At 50.5% G+C, this 18,975-nt stretch overlaps 2 protein-coding genes across 2 annotated transcripts in view; both read left to right on the top strand.

The window, feature by feature from the left end:
• Positions 1-5,617, top strand: part of SLC1A4 (solute carrier family 1 member 4) — a 44,808-nt gene extending 39,191 nt beyond the window's left edge. The window contains exons 11-12 of the mRNA XM_074817284.1: positions 1,596-1,732; positions 5,094-5,617. The gene's annotated coding sequence lies outside the window, so the exon portion shown is untranslated. The remainder of the gene's footprint in view (positions 1-1,595; positions 1,733-5,093) is intronic.
• A 546-nt stretch (positions 5,618-6,163) lies between these two features.
• CEP68 (centrosomal protein 68) lies at positions 6,164-17,860 on the top strand. Its single transcript, XM_074820494.1, has 9 exons — positions 6,164-6,502; positions 7,112-7,123; positions 7,228-7,439; positions 11,685-12,081; positions 12,588-14,048; positions 15,390-15,512; positions 15,732-15,828; positions 17,149-17,215; positions 17,439-17,860. The coding sequence occupies exons 1-9, from the start codon at positions 6,164-6,166 to the stop codon at positions 17,731-17,733; spliced, it is 3,003 nt and encodes a 1,000-aa protein (XP_074676595.1). The 3' UTR covers positions 17,734-17,860.
• The last annotated feature ends 1,115 nt before the right edge of the window (positions 17,861-18,975 follow it).

Genomic DNA, 18,975 nt, shown 5'->3' with positions numbered 1-18,975 from the left:
GGTTAACTTGTTGAAAATCAGATCTCTGCTCACTTCCCATTATGAGCATTCAAGCGAACATATGAGTACGTTGTACCTCTCAAGAGTCTCGTGAGCTGTGATGTGCATGGAAATAGCTTGGCGAGCTGACAGCTAACTTGCTGTTCTTGCAAGTTCCTGCATCTTGGATGTTAGGGTCGAGCTGTCATGCTGTGGAAGATACCTGTGGTTTTAAACTGGGCAGGCGGGGCAGCAGCTGGAATTTATTTCCACATTTTTAAAGTTATCCTCATGATCGTAAGGGTTGGGTTTATCAAAATATATGCCAGGGATCAGACAAATTACAAACTGGCTCTGAAACCTAGGACCAGAGATGCAATGCAAAGCCACTCCACAGGTTTGGGTAACAAGACTTCACCATCTCCACAGGACAGTGATCAGCAATGCGATGTAAATTACTGTAATTACTGTGTCACCAAAACATGTACACAGTCAGGCAGATCTGGATTCCCTTCATCGTGTTGTGCTAGAGTATAATTAGATGTCGATGCCTACAGCTACTAGAGTTTGAGGGAGGCCAACAAACATTCGTGACTCAAATCTCGCAAACCGAGTAGGTTCCAACCAACAGCAACCAAATCGTTCAGATTGAGCTTCTCTGGTACTGCATCGTTAATCAGCTCAAGTAATTTGACTCTCTGAGCATCCTGAAGGCACCAGGCTTTGTCCTTTTAGCAGTACTATTCTCACCGAGGTACGAAACCCATGTGGCCAAACTCAGTATGAGATCTTACAGAAGGGGAACGTGGTATTTATTTACATTTTAAGCTGGTTTTACCCACCTGCACACGTTCTCTTATAGATTTCATTCACTCGTGCTCACAAGCAACGAGAGACATGGTTGTTCAAGTGGTCTGGTCCTAATAACTTACATGCAACATACACAACGAGGGATGGTGGCTGTCAAATCTTCACTAAACCTCCCGGTTTTGGGACAGTTCTTTAATAACCTTTAAGAATAGATAGTTGTTTTGTGGTGATCCTTTGCTGCAGTCTCTCTTCCTGCTAGGTTGCCAGGAGAATGAATGGGAGATGTGATATGCTGCCATCATTCTCTTATCAGAGAGGAGGCTCTTTCACGAATGAGTTGTGTGTGCTATGGTCTTTTTGGTGTGCACACCTTCTGGGCTTGACAAAAACAACATAGTCTCAAATTTTTTGCTGAAAGTGGTGTCATTTGTTACAAATACAAGGCATTCTTAACCCCCCCGCTGCTCTGCTATTTCTTCTGATGCTTACCTAAACAGATTTTCATTCATACCAACCCCAATATTTCTTTTACAAATGTCTGCACTGGCAACTGGTTCCTGTAGATCCCAGCTCTGGTTTTGAAGAGCTTCTTGGTTCTGCTCAGGGCAACATACAAATGACAAAGGGCCAAGACATGCCAGCAGTTAGAATGAAAACGAAATCCCTCACATTCCCCACTGAAAGCAGCAGTAAAATCTCACCTTTAAAAAGTGAAATTAATCCCAATTATTCATTGTCTATTATAATTCACATTAATCAAAAGCTGCTACCACCTCTTGACCATCTGGCTCCTATTTATTTCACAGCAACGTGTGACCTTGATCCAACAAGAGGAGAGGTGAAGCGTCTGGACCACACCAACTCCATCCCATTCATCCCTCTCTGCACCACGGCACTTAGCCCTGATCTGCAGCTGTGTGGGTGTTTTAGAGCCTGGACAGAGGTAAGGAGATGCTTTGGGGGAACACGCAAACTTGAAACACCTGCCTTTGTGGCTGGGTCTCCTGTTGCGGTCGGTCCAGCCAGGCTGTTCGTGGTGTGATGGGTACATCGTGTGGCCAGAAAGGAGAAGTGCAATTTCTAGTTGATCGTTTTCTTGAGCTTAATCCTGCCGCTCTGTCCCGCTGAGCAACCGAGTGGTAAAGAGCTGCAATTGCCCAGCTGCTAGCATTCATTACTCTGCGCTTCAATGTTGACACTAAAATAGCTGTGACACTAGTTTTTCCTCTGTTCTTCATTAATCCTGCCTTACACGTTTCATTTGTCAGCTGTCTTGGGTGTGCTTAAGTCATATTTTCATATGTGCTTCTCTGAAATCAGGAAGAAAAAGAAGCAGCTACCACCTTTAGGAAATATTTCTACCACTTTTAGGAACTAATTAATAATAGTGCGGTACTAGCAATGAAGATCTACAAGAGTGAGGGAAATTTTGCAGGCTTTTGATGAGTCTTCAAAGATGCGGTTTAACATCTTTGTCAGCAACACAGACAGTGGGATCGAGTGCACCCTCAGCAAGTTTGCTGATGATGCCAAGCTGCGTGGTGTGGTCGACACACTGGAGGGAAGGGATGGGCCATCCAGAGGGACCTGGACAGGCTTGAGAGGTGGGCCCGTGCAAACCTCACCAAGTTCAACAAGGCCAAGGGCAAGGTCCTGCACATGGGTCGGGGCAATCCCAAGCACAGGGACAGGCTGGGCGATGAGTGGATTGGGGGCAGCCCTGCGGAAAAGGACTTGGGGGTATTAGTGGATGGAAAACTGACCGTGAGCCAGCAATGTGCACTCACAGCCCAGAAAGCCCAGCCATGTCCTGGGCTGCATCAAGAGCAGTGTGGCCAGCAGGTCAAGGGAGGGGATTCTCCCCTCTACGCCACTCTGGTGAGACACCCCCCCTGCAGTGCTGTGTCCAGCTCTGGGGCCCCTAGTATAGGAAGGACATGGACCTGCTCGAGCAGGTCCAGAGGAGGCCTTAAAGATGATCAGGGGGCTGGAGCACCTCCCCTGTGAGGACAGGCTGAGAGAGTTGGGGTTGTTCAGCCTGGAGAAGAGAAGGCTCCAGGGAGACCTTCTAGCGGCCTTCCAGTACTTAAAGGGGGCTACAGGAAAGGTGGGAAGGGACTCTTTATCAGGGAGTGCAGGGATAGGACAAGGGGAGCTGGTTTTAAACTGAAAGAGAGTAGGTTTAGATTAGATCTAAGGAAGAAATTCTTCCCTGTGAGGGTGGTGAGGCACTGGAGCGGGTTGCCCACAGAAGCTGTGGCTGCCCCCTCCCTGGCAGTGTTCAAGGCCAGGTTGGACGGGGCTTTGAGCAACCTGGGCTAGTGGAAGGTGTCCCTGCCCGTGGCAGGGGGGTTGGAACTAGGTGATCTTTAAGGTCCCAACCCAAACCGTTCTGTGATGCTGTGACTCTCAAGACTTTGTAAAGAAGTTAAAGCAACATGGCTGAGTTTGAACCTGCTTATTTAGACATTACTAGAGCGACTGTCCAGCTGAATGACTGGATTCCTCAGGGGCCTACCGTAGGTCCAGGACTATAACTAGTTGATTAGTGAAGCAAATGTTGGAACAGAGAAAAATCTGCAGGTCCTACCTGGAGGAGAAGGTCTGGGAAGATGAAAAAGAGCAGGGCTGAAATTCATAGCAACATCGGAAAAATTGAGAGAAGGTCTGGGCAACAGAGGCTGCAAAAAATTAATCTAGATGAGCGTAATTAACTGCACTAATTCTGGTGGGAAATGGTAGATTAAGGAGCAGGATCAGGAAGTTACGGGCAGTCAGAAGCATGAGTCAAATGTCCTGCGCTGTGAATAAGGCAGATACTGTACCAGGGTATGTAAACAGGAACACAGCCTGGACTACATACCAGTTTTGCCTAATCGTAGCCAAGCCCGTGCTGAAGTTTTGGACCAGTTTTAGGTGTTGAGCTTCAAAGAAACATGGCCCAAAGAGTGAGAATCAGGAGGAGAACAAGGGGAACGGTCCAAGATGTGGCAATCCTGACCTCTGGGGGAAAAGGAAAGGGTTGTTAGCCTCAAGAGGAGAAGGACCCTTCTGTACAAACACCTTTCAGAGAGGGGTTAGGCAGAGCAAGTGCACAGTGAGCAGAGTCCTGAGCAGTTTGTACAAAGATGGCTCCTGCCCAGAACCATGGGTGAGAGAGTTGCCAGCCAGCCTGTCCTTGAGCAAGGAATGTGGTGCTGTCGGGTTGCAACATAAGTATTTTTATAAATCAGTGCCTGAGCAATTTTAACACAGGAGAGGAATAATGTCAATCACTTTGATGTAGCCAACAGAAGCAAAGAAGGCTGTGGCAGCTCCTTCCCACCTTGATGATAACACTGGAAGATAGGCAGGTATACTAACAGGTTACATGTAATATTAACTCTCTGGCTGTCTGAGGCACAGCATCAGAAATGGAATAGTTTTCCAAATGCAGGAAAATCCTCCCCAAAGATCATGCCATACTGCTGGCCAAAAGATGGCAAGGTGATCACAACCAGTTTTTCTTTTCACTGCAGTACTCTATTAATATTGCTAGCAATGCCCTGGGAACAAATAGGTCAGGTCTAAGCCCTGCATTTGCTGACATCTCATCCATCCCAAACATTTGCATTGTGAGACTGAAATTTGATGCCAAAGATAGTGCAGATGCTATTGCAAGAGCATATGGTGCACATCCAGGCATCAGGTTTCATCGCAGAGTGTTAACTGTCTGGTTTGTAGTGTGAGACCATTCAAGGTAGAAAGAAACTACGAAGTGATGTGTCAAAAACTTTGGATAACAGCACACGATCAGTTATAGGCATATTAAAATGCTGGGTACATACAACTGGTGCTCCTGACGGATCTGGTTCTGTACAAAACCATGGATATTCCCACCAAGAAGGTAGAAGTTTTTGAAGAAAATTGAGTCTTCCTATCCCAGCTTCTCAAATACTAGAAATGTACCACTTCCAAATCTGATCATCATAAGCAAGCTCTACTTCACATCATCACTATGGGGATTACTGCTGAATGACTGCATCCAGAGATGCGGTGAAATAATTTGTCTTTGCTGGAGAACCTTCTTGCTGAAAAACACAAGGTTGAAAGAATCCTGAAGTCTCAAATCAGCAAGAAAATATCCATGTTAGTCTTTGCCAGCCTTGAGTGACTTTGGGTGGGAGTTTGGCTGGGTTTGGCCCTGTATTATAGATCAAATAAGCTAGTTTCTCTTCATCAAAGTTCCTATCAAAGAGGGCCAGATGCCAGTGGAAGAAAATCGGTATCGTTTCCCTGAATTTTTAAAATAATCTCTCCTTTAGATCACCAGTTTATTCCTCCCTTGTTTACTGACACCCTCTCAGCATGAGCCCAAGGAGAGGGGAAAGATTTTGCGGTGCTCTGGCTGTTCTTGTAGACATCCTGGCACTTGTTTGATCGGAGGCGGAACAGGACGCAAACCTTTCCTGCTGGGGCTGAGACCGCAGCCGAGTGCTATTCAGCTCTGAGAACAATGTCTGGCAGCTTGCAAGTAATTTAAACCAGCTAAAAACAGGCGAGCCTGGGTATGAATCATGACCCATCCATGTTTGCTTCAGCCTTCCGACTCGCCTGAAATCAGCACGGCCTCTATTGGCAGGCAACTGGCTCCCTGGAGAATAAGCAATAAACAACATTTTAAAAGAATTTTTCTTTAAAGAAAAAGGGCTTTGCCTGCATGAATTCCAACAAAAAGCTGACTGTCAAAAGCGTGCATCTGAGACAGAGGGATGTGCAGCCCTCCAGAAGACCTGCTGTAACATTCATCAAATAAACTTCAAATACTGAAATATTATGCAGGAACAGAGATGATGTGGGCTTTTTCTTGGCTGTGAGTTCTTCTGAGAGCACTGTACCATGTTATACCATGGTGTTACAGCTCTGCTTTTTGAAGCAGTCCCAAAAAAGATACTCCCACTCTGTTTCTCTAGAGAGAAAAAGCAAGATTCTCCTGGATGGTAACTGGGGCTGGTTCCCTTGAGGTCAGTAGAATAAACCCGGGTCATAACAGCTGGGAACCTGTCCCATAATAGACAGGGTGGCAGAGCTGAAGCACGCTGTGGGGCCGAGGAGTGTGGCCAGCGGACTGAAGCACTAGCCCAAGGACTTGGGCTACCTGTGCTGTTCCCCTCACCCTGCTGCCAGCCTGCTGAGCAAAGCCGAGATGTCTCTTTGGTCCTTCGTGGCCTAAAGCTGGCAGCAATGTCATTCATAAAGTGCTTTATCAGATAACTACCTCTAAGAAATCTCAGCGTTATCTAAGAAATAAGCTCCAGGAGCAGATGATGGAGACAGAAAACAATCAGCCTATGGATAGAAATAAGAGGAAAGGTCTGTATTTTCTGTGGGACACATGTCGGGATATGGCTGCTCCATCCACCAAAGAAGGTTCTGGCTGGGTACAAACCCCCGAGCAGCCTGCTGCAAAGCATGGCCTGAGGATCTACCCAAAAAGCTGCCCAAAGGGCAGAGCACAGCCGGCAGCCGGCCCTCGGACACACTCTGCTACATCGGAGGGACGCCCTGCACCAGGACTTCCTATAAAAGGGGCTTTGCCTTGTGCTTTAGGATGCTGAAATCCATTTGCCATTACACCTCCAGACATTGCTCCTGCAATACCATTTTTAGATGGTTTTCCGCCCCAGAAACAGCGCAGGAACACGCAGAGAGGAACAGAGGCTGCCAGTGCACAGTTTGGCCCCGGGAAGGTCAATAGCACGGCCAGCAGGGACAGGGAAGGGATCCTACCCCTGTACTCGGCACTGGTGAGGCCGCACCTCGATGACTGGGTTCAGTTTTGGGCCCCTCACTACAAAAAGGACATGGAATGACTCGAGCGTGTCCAGAGAAGGGCAACGAAGCTGGTGCAGGGTCTGGAGCACAGGTCTGATGGGGAGAGGCTGAGGGAACTGGGGGGGTTTAGTCTGGAGAAGAGGAGGCTGAGGGGAGACCTCATCGCCCTCTACAGCTACCTGAAAGGAGGTTGCAGAGAGCTGGGGATGAGTCTCTTGAACCAATTAACAAGTGATAGGACAAGAGGGAATGGCCTCAAGCTGTGCCAGGGAAGGTTTAGACTGGATATCAGGAAGTATTTCTTTCCAGAAGGGGTTGTTGGGCGTTGGAATGGGCTGCCCAGGGCAGTGGTGGAGTCCCCATCCCTGGAGGTGTTTAAGAGTCGGGCTGACCCAGCGCTGAGGGATCTGGTGGAGTTGGGAACTGTCAGTGTGAGGTTAATGGTTGGACTGGATGATCTTCAAGGTCTTTTCCAACCTTGATGATTCTGTGATTCTGTAATACACAGGAGAAAAGGACAGTATGTAGGAGAAAAGGAAACACCCTAAAGTTGCAACAAGCCCCTCAAGGGCACTGGAGGTGACGCTGCTCCAGCCGTGGCAGCGGCTGATTTGCTCGGCCCAGGGCCGGAGCGGTCCCGGAGCGGAGCCCGGCGCGGCGAGGCCGCTCCCCGCCCAGCGCCGGGGGCAGTGCCGGGGGGCGGGGCCCAGCTCCACGCTCCGCTCCCATTGGCTGCCTGGCCGTAAGGGCGCCCTTGTGGACGTGGCGACCCCCGCTCCCATTGGCTGGGACGCAGGAGGGGGCGTGGCGGCGCGGGCGGCGGCGGCCGCCGCTCGGTAGGTGCGGGCCGGGCCGGGCCGGGGGCTCCCGGGGGCGGGGGGGGGGAACAGAGGAGCAACCCTGGGTGTTGCCGTGGCCGCCCGGGGGCGGAGTGTGGGGGGAAGCGGGCGGCTTTCCCTGTGGAAGCCCGTGGCGCGTTGCCTCCGTGTCTCCAGCAGTTCAGGGCGTCCCCGGGGTGCGGTGCCTCCTCGGCTGTATTGACTTTATTTGGGGATGTTTTGGTTCATCTGCCGTTTTTTCAGCTGCGGGAAAGGCTTTTGGGGCGGAAAGCATGCAAGAAAAGGGGCAAAAAAGTACCAAAACTCGGATCCCGCAGGCCTGACAGGCGAGAGCGGTGTTTTTTTCCCTAAAACAACAACAACAAAAACCTTCCCGGCAAAACCAGAGCTGGTGGGAGACGGAAACTCGATCAGCGCCTGCGGCCCGGGTTGAACTCCGCCAGCCGAGGGGTGCCCGGGGCGGTGGGATGGTTCTGCTTGGGACAGAGCTCTCCTTGTCTGCTGGGTTTTGTGCGACTCTTTGGCAGGCAGATTTCTTTTGATGACGTGAAAATGTCCAGGGATCGCTTTTCTTGAGAGATCCCCGTGGACCTTCCCCTATTGAAATGAATGAAAACAGCCACTGTCTTCTCTGCGAGCTAAAAAAACAGCCGCGGGTACCATTTCTGTGCCGCCCCACCGCTGGTGAGACAATTGAGGGCTCGGGTGTAGCAGGGGTTTCTGGGCCTTTTCCTGTGGTTTTAAGGCCAGTGGAAAGTTTCAGCTGGAAAGTTTCCGCTGTGCCTAAATCGGTCGCCGTCCATCCCTCTTTGGAGCTGTGTCAGTCTTCCCCACGGATTTGGGCTGCTTCTTCCCGTCATGAGGGTTAATCTTGATGCGTCACCACTGGCAACCTGACCTCTGAATTTTTGCGTTTTTGATGGAAAATGGTGAGAAGCCTTGTTTTCTAGATGCTCTTGTAGTTGGGAGTTGCACTTAGTGGCATTTAGCGTTTTCACTGTTTTTAAATATGACTTTTTGCCTAATCGTTCCGCGTATGGAATGCGTGTGACCTCCCCATCTACTTTGCATCCAAATGTGGTTGGATGTCCAGCTCCGCCTGAAATTAATTGAAATTAGGTGCCTGAACTAGAGACTTTTGAAAATGCGGTGAAATCTCTGGTCTCTGAAATAAGCAGATTTACTCTCACTTGTGCGTATTGGCAGGTTTCCTCATTTCTCTTTAGCTTCCAGTTAGCCTCTGGAGGCTTAATGAACCTGTGAACCAGCATTTTCTCTTTTTTTAGACTGATGGCATCACAGAAATGTATATCACTGCATGCTGCATCCGTAAGATCAACAGATAGTCTTGAAAGTTGAGAATAGTTCAACCTTTGTGTTCCTGCATATGGTTACAAAAATAACATGGGTTGTTAAAAACAACAAGATGGGTTGTGACCTATAATTTTTTTTAATCTTGCTTAACACAAGTTTTTCAGATTTAAGGTCAAGCTTATATATGTTTTTTTATAATTGTGTTTACTGGGCTGACTGACACATGACTCAAGCCACTAAATCTGATGCAGATAATGATGTTCAACATCACTTTGAACTTAATGTGCCATTTTCTTAAAAATGAAGAGGTACCGAGGTCAATCATTAATTACTGCACATTCAGTTTAAAACTTTAAAGTTTGCTTTGATGCCTTGTTAAGCTTTTCTCTCTTTTATATATTTTTTTTAATCACTACCGAGCAACAGAACTGATTGTTGAAGCATTTATGTCCTAAGCTACAGGTGTCCAGCACCCTCCTCTCTATTAAGATTTATATTTACTGGATAATTTTTGGATGTACAGTGCTGCCAGAACGTGTAAGGACGGATTAGAGCTGGTGAGATGCCGGTTCATGTCGTGATAATTAGTGATGATCTCTGCTGAATCACCTGCTTCTTGTCACAGAGGAAAGCACCCAAAATGGTGAATTTGAAGGAGGCTCTTAGGCTCTGAAACAGATCCTGGAATTTAATATGTGGTAGCTTACAATTTGTCACCCCGGTGGCATTTTGCTCATTAGGTTTTGGTTGGAGGAGGAGGAATCCAATCAGTGAGCATCGTTTCTCCTTGTGGCCAAGGCCCTGGCTTTTAAAGCTGGTAAACAAATACATCTCAGGGGCTTTTCTGAGCATTTAAATCACCTGGATTTGGCATTTGATTCACTGATACTTGCTTGTCTGACTCTCTAAACAAAACTGATTCAGAGGCACCGAACGGGAGTCGGAGAATGCTGGCGGGTAACAGGGGGCTGCCTCCTGGGGCTCGGGAGACCTCTGGCCTTAAAAATCTATGTGATGTGTCTGTGAAGAAATCATGCACATGCTCTGCAGGAAACACACCTGGGTTCAGGAGTGGTTTGGGTTACTCTTTCTGTTCACATCAGAAATCTACCTTTTGTTAAACAAGATATATATGCTTACATATATTTGAATGATATATTGTTGTATAATATGTAGGGAATTTAGTGGGTGTAGGTTTATCAATCACGTTTATTGCAATTACCATGTGTTTTTGTTTGGATATACAGCCTTTTTTGGGGCGAAAAGGAGAGCAATACCATTGATTTTAGGATAACACGATGTGCGTAGGGTTGTCTCTGGCAGCGACTTAAGCAATCAAGTGGGTGAGTCGAGGTGTCAGCAGGCACACGGCTTGCGTGGAGGGCTGGGAGGGCCCAGGCTTTACTCGCCCTCTCCGCAGCTGCTGCCATGCTGAATATAGCTGCCGGGCAGTCGCACGGGCTGCCGGCGCTTGGGGAGGGGGAAGGCAGCTGCGGTGCCTGCCACGGGTTGTGCTGGGGGTTCGGTCTCCCCTGGAGACCCAGCGCGTCGCCCCGCTGCTCTTTGTTCCGTGCATGGGCTCTGCTCGTGGGAAAAACCCCTGTCGCCGGAGGGGTGGGTCATGATAGGAGATCGCCACAAAAGAGCTGACGGAGGGTGTGAGTATCAACTTGTTTCCCACTTCCAAGTATTGTTTGGGAATACTTTCTTTCCTCCTTTTTTTTTTTTTTTTTAATTTCTTTTCAAGTTGAGTTTGCTGTTGATGCTCCCTTGGCTGTCCTCTCCATCGCCAGCCCGGTGCTAGCTGGATGAGTAACCACTGCCGGTGTTTTCTTAATGCTGGTATGGGCTGGAGTTGCTGGAAGAGGCTTCGGTATTGCCGGTGCCCCGAGGATGCCCGCCTGTGACCCAGCAGAGCAGAGCCTGTGCGTGGAGATTTGGGCAGTGCCAGTTTCGATGCTCTGCGGGGGTCCCGCAAGGTGTCATTTGCTTTGAGACTATTTTTGAGTCCTGCTAGCTCGGCGAACACAGGCAGAGGCGCTCAGCTCTGGCTGGTGTTTGTAAAACAAGATCTCCTGTGTGCTGCTCTGTTGGGTCTCCTTGATTTGGCCCGTTGGTTGTCCTGCTGCAGCTCTTCACTCGCGTCCAGCGTGGGCAGCAAGAGGGTGATGGTGGAGCATCTCCGTGGTGGAGCACCCAGGGTTCAGGCTTTGAGAATAATATTTCATGTTAGAAGGATTTGCAGCAAGGTGCAATGGGCTTGGCTGTACAGCACGCTTGAAACTGTGTCATTGGTTGTGCAAGTATTTCCATTAATTGATTTCACTAAGAGTTAATTTCATGAGTTGAGATAGAAGCTGCAGAGCTAAGTGCCAAGTTTGGGTTTTACAGCCTCCTACTTCCCCCTCTCATTTTTTATATATACTTCTCACTTCTGGGTGGCTTCCATTTCAAGGTTTTGAAACCCTCAGCTTTCTACCCCGACAGCCGTCAGGGCTCAGCCATACTAATAGGTGCTTTACGTCCTAGTTAACGATGCCTCATTTGGTCCCAGTAACCTCATGGTGCAAAAACTGTTTGTGAGATTGGCCATTAATTCAGGCGACAGTTGCACTGTGCTGGAAAGGTGTAAAGTACAGGTTTGTTCTCAGTGCAGCCAGAGCTTTAATTAGATTTTCCCTGGGTGTCATGTCCTCAAAACCAGAAAACGCTGCTGAGAGGCAAAGATTTGCTCTTTCCTCTGTCCCACTTGAGACACCGAGATGCAACTTTATGATTTTTGGGGTCTGACCCAGAACACACTTAAGCTCTTTGTTATTAGAGACACCCAGTTTCTTTACTTGGCCTGGAGACAAAGGGGGGATGGTGAGTTGCCGCTACCACGTGTTGTGTATTTCAGAGAGCCTGAGGCTTGTCATCGTCTTGCAGAAGTTCTGTCCCGATGGCCGTGGATGTGGGGAAATCACCTGCTGAAGCCTCGCTGAGCAGGAGGGCTGAGGGCGATGGTAGGTGGGACTGCGCAGACGTGGAGACGGACTACCCAGAGCTGGCTGACAGCCTGCGCCGGCTTTTAGGGGCAGAGGAAGCCAAGCCCTGCCCGCAAGGGATGGAGAGCGTGGCAACGAGCAGACATGGTCACCTGGTCACTGGTGTTACCCAGGGAGGCTCGAGGTACCACCAAGAAGCGTCTTCAGCATCTGCATCCAGATTTCCCAGAGCAAGAACAAGCCTCTCGGAGACAGAGACATTAATTTATAGAGCCGCTGACGGCGGTGATGTGCCTCGTCACGTCAGCCACCGGTTCCTCTCCTCAGAAGAGCAGCAGGTGAGAGGGTTGTACATACAGGGGTTGCTGCATCACCGGGAGGTCCCAGCCAAGGTGGGGACTTGTTTGTCTGGGCTGTCCTAGCAAGGGCTTTCCATCTCCTCCAGCCAGTGTGTGCACCCCAGCCCTGGCCTAAGTGGTCTTGGGGGGAATGGCTTGGGCTCCAGCACCTGAGCTGTTGCCTCTGTTCCGGTATTGCCGCTGTGGAGCTGGAAAGTTGCTTGGGATGGGGCTCCTTAATTAAGTGCCTCTTGCTGCCCAATGACTCACACAGCTTCCCAAGCCCTCGGGATGCCTTTCCTTAAAAACAAGCCCCACTCCGGGCTCCAGGCAGCTGCGTACTGTCCTGCAGATGGAACAGAGTTCCCCTTCCAGCCTCTCTTCATGGCAGGTCTGAGGCTGGCCGTTTTGTCGCCATGTCCCAGCACAAAGGAGCCTTTTGTCTGGATGCAGTGCTTCATTTTATGCATCTCTCTCTCCCTTTCCTTTTTCCCTGGGTCCTTGAGCAGGTGAAGGCATCGGGCTGTTGGGAGCCAGCGTCCAGCCCTCCCAGCCGGCGCAGCTCTGCCGGAGAGAGCATCCTTGCTGGCAGCTGCCACGATGCCCGCACCAGCCGGCGGAGCCAAAGGCTGGGACCTCAATCCCCATTTTCCTCCACCCCTGAGCTCCTGCGACCCCAAACCCCGCCCAGCCCTAAGAGCGCCCTGCGGAGCCGCTCCGCATCGAGCTTCTCCGCTCTGTCTTCAGAAGAAAACGGCCTCTCTGAAGAGCCGTCCCGCAGCTTGCCAGCCAGCGTGGACGTGCCTTCTCCCGCGGCCACGGCCACCGGGGACCTGTGCTGTCGGTGGGGTGCGGCGGAAGGCAGGGCACCGCGGCCACCCAAGCCCTTCGGTCCTCTGCTTGACAACCGCCCAACCACGGAGCGCATCAGAGGGATGTCATCCTACCAAGCTGATTACTGGGCCTGTGCCATCCCGGATTCGTTACCCCCGTCTCCGGACCGTCACTCGCCCCACTGGAACCCCAATAAGGAATACGAGGACTTGCTGGATTACGCTTACCCACTGAAGCCAAGATACAAGCTGGGAAAGATGCCGGAGCCTTTCCTCCATGACTCAGGAATAGGTTTGGACAGCTTTTCTGCTTCTCCTGAGGGCACGTCGAGGTCCACCAGCATCTACGGCCGAGGTGGGCAGGCTCGGGGAAGCGGAGAAAACGGACGCTGGGGGTTCGTGGCTTCTGCAGAGAGGTTCTCCACCCCAACGCCTGGAAAAAGAGGCTGCTCGGGAGCTGGCTCGTCCTATGAACCTTCAGCTGCTGCAAAAACATCCTTCACAAAGAGTACTTCGTCTTGTCCTTCGAGAGGTTTTGCTAAGGATGTAATGAAGGATTCAGCTGGGCCGGGTTCATTTGGGCACCCTGCTGCAGATGGGAGAAGCTGGTGTACCAGAGGGAGCCCCTTCCCAAACTACAAAGGGCAGGCAAAAAGCACCAATAATAGGTTTTTACCTACAACGCAAGTGCTCCCCCTGAGGCAAGAGTGGGAGAGTGATGAAGAATTTCTCTCCCTGCCTCCAAGACTGCGGGAGCTGGAAAGGCTGGCTCAGTTTTTGACTGATCTTTCCTTAACTATAAGGATGCCCAGGCACAATGACCGTGACCTTCCACGTCACAGCGACAGCAGGCAGCCCCTTTCATCTGTGTTGGCTCCTTTCAGGGAAGCAGGTGGCAGGGATGAAAGAGGGAATATTGAGGATTGTGCAGGGCTGCAACACCCCTGCAGCTCTCGAAAACCCAGCTGGGGAAACACTGAATCATGTGGCCAGATCCATAGGGATCCTCTGTGGCGGCTTCATCTACCGACCGGTCTCAGGGACACGTTGGATGGGACGTACCTACATGAACCACGGGTCAAGGGACATCCGAAGAAGAGCCAGCAGAGCGAGTCCCTTGCCCAGTGCATTAAGGTAGGCTGAGACCAGAAATAAAGATTCTTATGGGAAGATCTCGCATAAAATGGGCCTGTGTTTATGGCACAATTAATTAAGGCTTCTCCTTCTGCATGATTTTTGGTGTCTGGCAGCTGGTGGTAATTTTTGCAGGAGGTTCACCAGAGCAGATTAATTTCTCCTGGTGGAGCAAGAGCCCATCTCGCTTTTGCCAGGGCTCAGCATCACGGGGCTGGGCTCAGTGGAAATGTGGTGCTCGGCTTCCCACAGCCCACCCGTCCTGCAGGGCCGCTGCACCGGGGGAGCCGCGAGAGCCGCGTTCAGGGCTGGACCAGCATGAAATCCGGCATTTGCTGCCTGCCCTATCACTCTGGCTATTTAGTGTGGCATGGCCAGCCTTTCCCTTCAGCCCGGGCTCACTCATCTTCCGCAGACTAGGTCCTGCTTAAGGGTATAATAAGGCCAGGCAGAACTGGTGGGGTTTCTCTGAGGTTTCCTGGTTATTTTGTGTATTTTTACTTTTTGGGCTAAGTGGTGCCTCGTGACCATCCTGGCACTGGTGCCGTGCTTCCCGCCTTCCCCTCCATCTTCTTCCCTGCCCCAGCCGCGGGCAGAATTTGGAAGCGATGCTGAGCTGTTTGCAAGAGAATAATTGTTATTATGCATGTAGCTGCAAACACCAGTGCAACTCTTTCCGCCTCTTGTATGGGAATAACTCTGCCAATTTAAAACGGGTCAGCATTAGGGTGTATCTGTCACCCCAAATTACAGTACCAGGGAGAAGCAGCTCAGCTTTATAGCAAAACCCTGACCGCAGAGCAGGAGCAGGGCTGGAGTCTGACTTCAGTGAGAGCAGAGACCCCTGGGTTTTGTGCAGCATCTTACAAAAATAATCCCTTACCGAGATGCTTTAAAAATAAATGAAAGCACTTAATTGAACGAGACACACCCCTGGGGAAAAGCAACTGCAAATTAACTTGCACAGCTCTGCTGAGGAGGAGGTAGTCTCTTCAGCTGGGAGGTGGTGGAGGCAAACCCCTTCCTTCAGGCTGGGTGCCACTGGCTTCTGACACCTCTCCATAGCAGCCATTTCATGGTGCCCCTCAATTCTTGCCACACTGTGGTTTTGGGGTGTGTTTAGGGGGTTAATTTGCTTTTTGCCTTTTTTTTTTTTTTCTGTCGACCCTTGGTTTCCCCAGTTTAGGGATGTTTGTGTGCTGAGGGGAGGTGGGCGCCGCCAGCCCCATGACAGGAAAGCAGGAGGGATCAGGTGCTTCCTGAAACACCTATTGCTGTCACTGCCGTACTTTTGTTGCAGAAGTAGAAAAGTAACCCCTTTTGTTATGCTTCGTTAAGTAGATGTTTTGCTGCCAGCTGGAAGAGCTAATTCGTTGGCTGTACAACGTCGCGGACATCACCGACAGCTGGGTACCACCCTCGCCAGACACCGAGAGCGTGAAGGCATCGCTGCACCGCTGCTTGGTAGGTATCACCGTCAGCTTTTCCTCCCCCTCTTCAGTGCACAAAGTGAGACACCGCTGGCACGTTCCAGGTGGGTGATACGGGGCGCGTCAGGTGTGCAAAGCCGAATTGGGGAACACCGGGAACCTGCTTGGGGCAAACTGCTCCCCGGACAACCTGCCGCAGGTGTGTCTCTTCCAAGAGCCCTTTTAAGCAGCGGTCCTCTTCTTCCCTTCCCAGGAGTTCAGGAAAGACGTGGCTGATCACCGGAGCCTGACGGAGAGCGTGTTGGAGAGGGGAGAAGCTCTCCTCAACTGCATGGCATCGAATTCGCCAGGTGAGGAGGAGCGCTTGAGCAGGGCTGGTCGTGGACACAGCCAGTGGTGCTGGATGTAGTGTCTGCCCCCCAAAATCACTGGCCCTGTGTGTGCAGGAGTGGGAAAGTGGTGGGCAGAGTTCGCTATTCAGCAGCTGTATGGGAACAAAAAGGGTTTCACACCTCCGTTGCTGTCTGGAGACGTGGGAGGTGAGGAGACTTGGAGGTTTGAAGCGATTAGTCCCAAACTGCAGCATGCCTTGACCCTTGCCTTGTGCTGTGCCATCCATCACAGAATCAGAGAACCATCTAGGTTGGAAAAGACCTTGAAGATCATCCAGTCCAACCATTAACCTCACACTGACAGTTCCCAACTCCACCAGATCCCTCAGCGCTGGGTCAGCCCGACTCTTAAACCCCTCCAGGGATGGGGACTCCACCCCTGCCCTGGGCAGCCCATTCCAACGGCCAACAACCCCTTCTGGAAAGAAATACTTCCTAATATCTAATCTAAACCTTCCCTGGCGCAACTTGAGGCCATTCCCTCCTGTCCTATCGCTTGTTACTTGGGTCAAGAGACTCATCCCCAGCTCTCTGCAACCTCCTTTCAGGTAGCTGTAGAGGGCGATGAGGTCTCCCCTCAGCCTCCTCTTCTTCAGACTAAACCCCCCCAGTTCCCTCAGCCGCTCCCCATCAGACCTGTGCTCCAGACCCTGCACCAGCTTCGTTGCCCTTCTCTGGACACGCTCGAGTCATTCAATGTCCTTTCTGTAGCGAGGGGCCCCATCGTGGGTGGTGGATGGGTTTCTGCCTCTTACGGGTCCCTTCACAGGTTTTTCTCTGCAGGCAGCTGGGAGGAGATGCTTTTGCCCAGCACGGGAGGTGATTTTCACACTCTGCTCGCACTTGGTGCATTCCGGGCAGTGGCAGCAGCCGATCTGGGGAGACAGCCCGGCCTGGCTGGTGGCGCGGCATGCCCAGGGCAGCGACTCCGGGGATTGGGTGCATCTGGCACAAGGGATTTCCGAAGGGCGGGCTACGTCTGCAGTCACCAAAGGGGCTTTAGTGGTCAAAGGCTGTGTTACCGATGGGCTTTCTTACACAGGCCTCAAGGTTTCCTTTGGGAGCCCCTATTTCTGTATCTTCACTCTTAACCTGGAGCCTCCTAGGTTGCTTTTCACTTCCTCCAAACTCTGCATCACAACGTGGATGGGATGAAAATCAGCTTATTGATTTCTAATACCCTATTTTCTTCAAAATTTTGTCCAGGCGAGTGCAGCTCTGTCTTACTGCTCTTACAGATGTTGAACTAACACCTCCATCATACGCTTTGTTTTCCAGCTCTGAAAGACACGCTGGGATTGATCGCAAAACAGTCAGAAGAGCTGGAAACCCACGCGGAGCACTTGTACGAATCTGTTCTAGCTGCCGTGGGTCCTGTGCAGGGCAAGGATGGGATGGAGGATGAGGGGGTGCAGCAGACAGCTGCTCAGTGGGTAAGCAGGGGGGCAAACCTGCCTTTCTGTGGCAAGGGGAGAGGGAGAGCAGCGTAGGAAGATAAAACACTTTAAGTTAGCAAACACTATACATCAGGCTTTATTATTATTTCTTTTAATCTCGTGTTTGGAAAGCCTAAAAGGAGAAGGCGGCCAGGGCGCTCTCAGAATGGATGCCACATGGTCTGTGTGTCAGGGGAAGAGCTGTGTGTCGGTGAACCAGCTGATGAAACCCAAGAGCGTGGTGAGAGCGACGGCAGCTCCTCGGAGAGACCCGGGGAGCCGGGAGGTCACTATCAGGCAGTGTGGGGCGGGGCAGACAGCTGCTCTACCGAGATCGCTTGGACAGCAGAGGGAAGATGGGAAAGGGGTATTTTTTTGGTTGGTTGGTTGTTGGGGTGGGTTTTTTTTTTGCCTTTTCTCAGTGTAAAATTCTGCTTGCCATGTCGTGGTGGGAAAGGGAAGCCAGCGAATTCAGGTGAAATGACTAGACTGTTTGCTGATTTCTTGAACATCTTCCTTCAAATAAAACTGCAGACAGAAGTGTTCCAGGAGGGCACGGCAGGAGGGTGAGCATGTTGGGGGGGTGCATGGTGTTTGAGGGCAGTCACGGCAGCTGGGTGCTGCCACAGCCCTCAGCCACTCCCGCTGTGACCGGGAGTCACTGTAAAACCCTCTGTACGAAACGACTGTGGGTGTCAGCAAGGTACTGGGGCCAGAGGTGCAGGAAGGCTCCTGACATCTTCTGAGCACCAAGAGGTAGGAATTTAGGAACTGCAGGATAACCTTGGCCCCCACCACCACTACCCTCCTACTCCCGTTAGCTCAGGCTGTTGATTTCCCCATGGCCCACTCCACGGCACGCCTTAAAATTCAGAGTGCAAAGAGGAAAAATTATTTCCAGTGCTTTAGAGGAGAGTGACAATATCTTAAGTAGCTTGGGTTTGGTTTTGTTTTTAAATTGCTAAACATATGTAGCTGTATCCTATACGCTAGCAAGTGTATGTGGAGGTGATTTAAATATAGCATAGGGGGTTTTCTTTCTTTCTGGCTTGCAGCCAAAGCACAAGTAGCAAACTTAAATCCATTTTATTTCAGATGCTGCCTCTGTCAGACCTGGGCTTTGTTAGCCAGTCTCGGGATGGCTGAGAAGAATTGCAGCCAGTGCCAAACCACCTCTTGCAGCGATGCCAAATAAATACGTATGATCACTGTGTTCAGAGTTAGCCACCTCGGGGCTGATTTCAGTTTGTGGTTTTTTTTAGGGTTTTTTTTTTTTTAACCGTGGCTTGAGAAAGGCAAGCTGTACAGCAGTTCTTTGGCTACTGGGATGTCTGGTTAATAGTGCTGACTGCTGGGGAGTGTTCTGAGTGAGGAATGTACAGCTGGCCATTTTTTGGTTTGTTTTTTAATGTAGCTTTACTTTTTTTATTGAAGTGGCCTGTTCCATGTATTAGCAAAACGTCAGGAACACACAGGTTTTTTAACAGAGTAATCCATAGTATGCTGTGCAACTCACTTCTAAGTAAAGCCGTGTGATTTTAATAGCCGTGTTCTCATGTTTTGTTTATGCTCTTCAAAAATAGGTGCTAGAAGCCAAGAAATAGCAACTCCTTCTGGTTCTTGGGAGCAAACTGAACTCATGTTTATAATTACCCTTCCCTGCCAAAGC

This window comes from Strix aluco, chromosome 3 (assembly GCF_031877795.1).
Source record: "Strix aluco isolate bStrAlu1 chromosome 3, bStrAlu1.hap1, whole genome shotgun sequence".
In the NCBI taxonomy this organism is placed as follows: Eukaryota; Metazoa; Chordata; class Aves; order Strigiformes; family Strigidae; genus Strix; species Strix aluco.
The sequence above is the reverse complement of the archived record's forward strand: the minus strand, read 5'-3'. Positions and strand labels throughout refer to the sequence as shown.

What these genes read in the sequence shown, in the direction of transcription:
- CEP68 (XM_074820494.1), top strand. Translation starts at nt 6,164, where the DNA reads ATGTCGGGATATGGCTGCTCCATCCACCAAAGAAGGTTCTGGCTGGGT. An exon ending in TCTCCTCAGAAGAGCAGCAG is followed by an intron (nt 12,082 to 12,587) that starts GTGAGAGGGTTG and finishes TGGGTCCTTGAG; the next exon opens with CAGGTGAAGGCATCGGGCTG. An exon ending in CATCGCTGCACCGCTGCTTG is followed by an intron (nt 15,513 to 15,731) that starts GTAGGTATCACC and finishes TTCCCTTCCCAG; the next exon opens with GAGTTCAGGAAAGACGTGGC.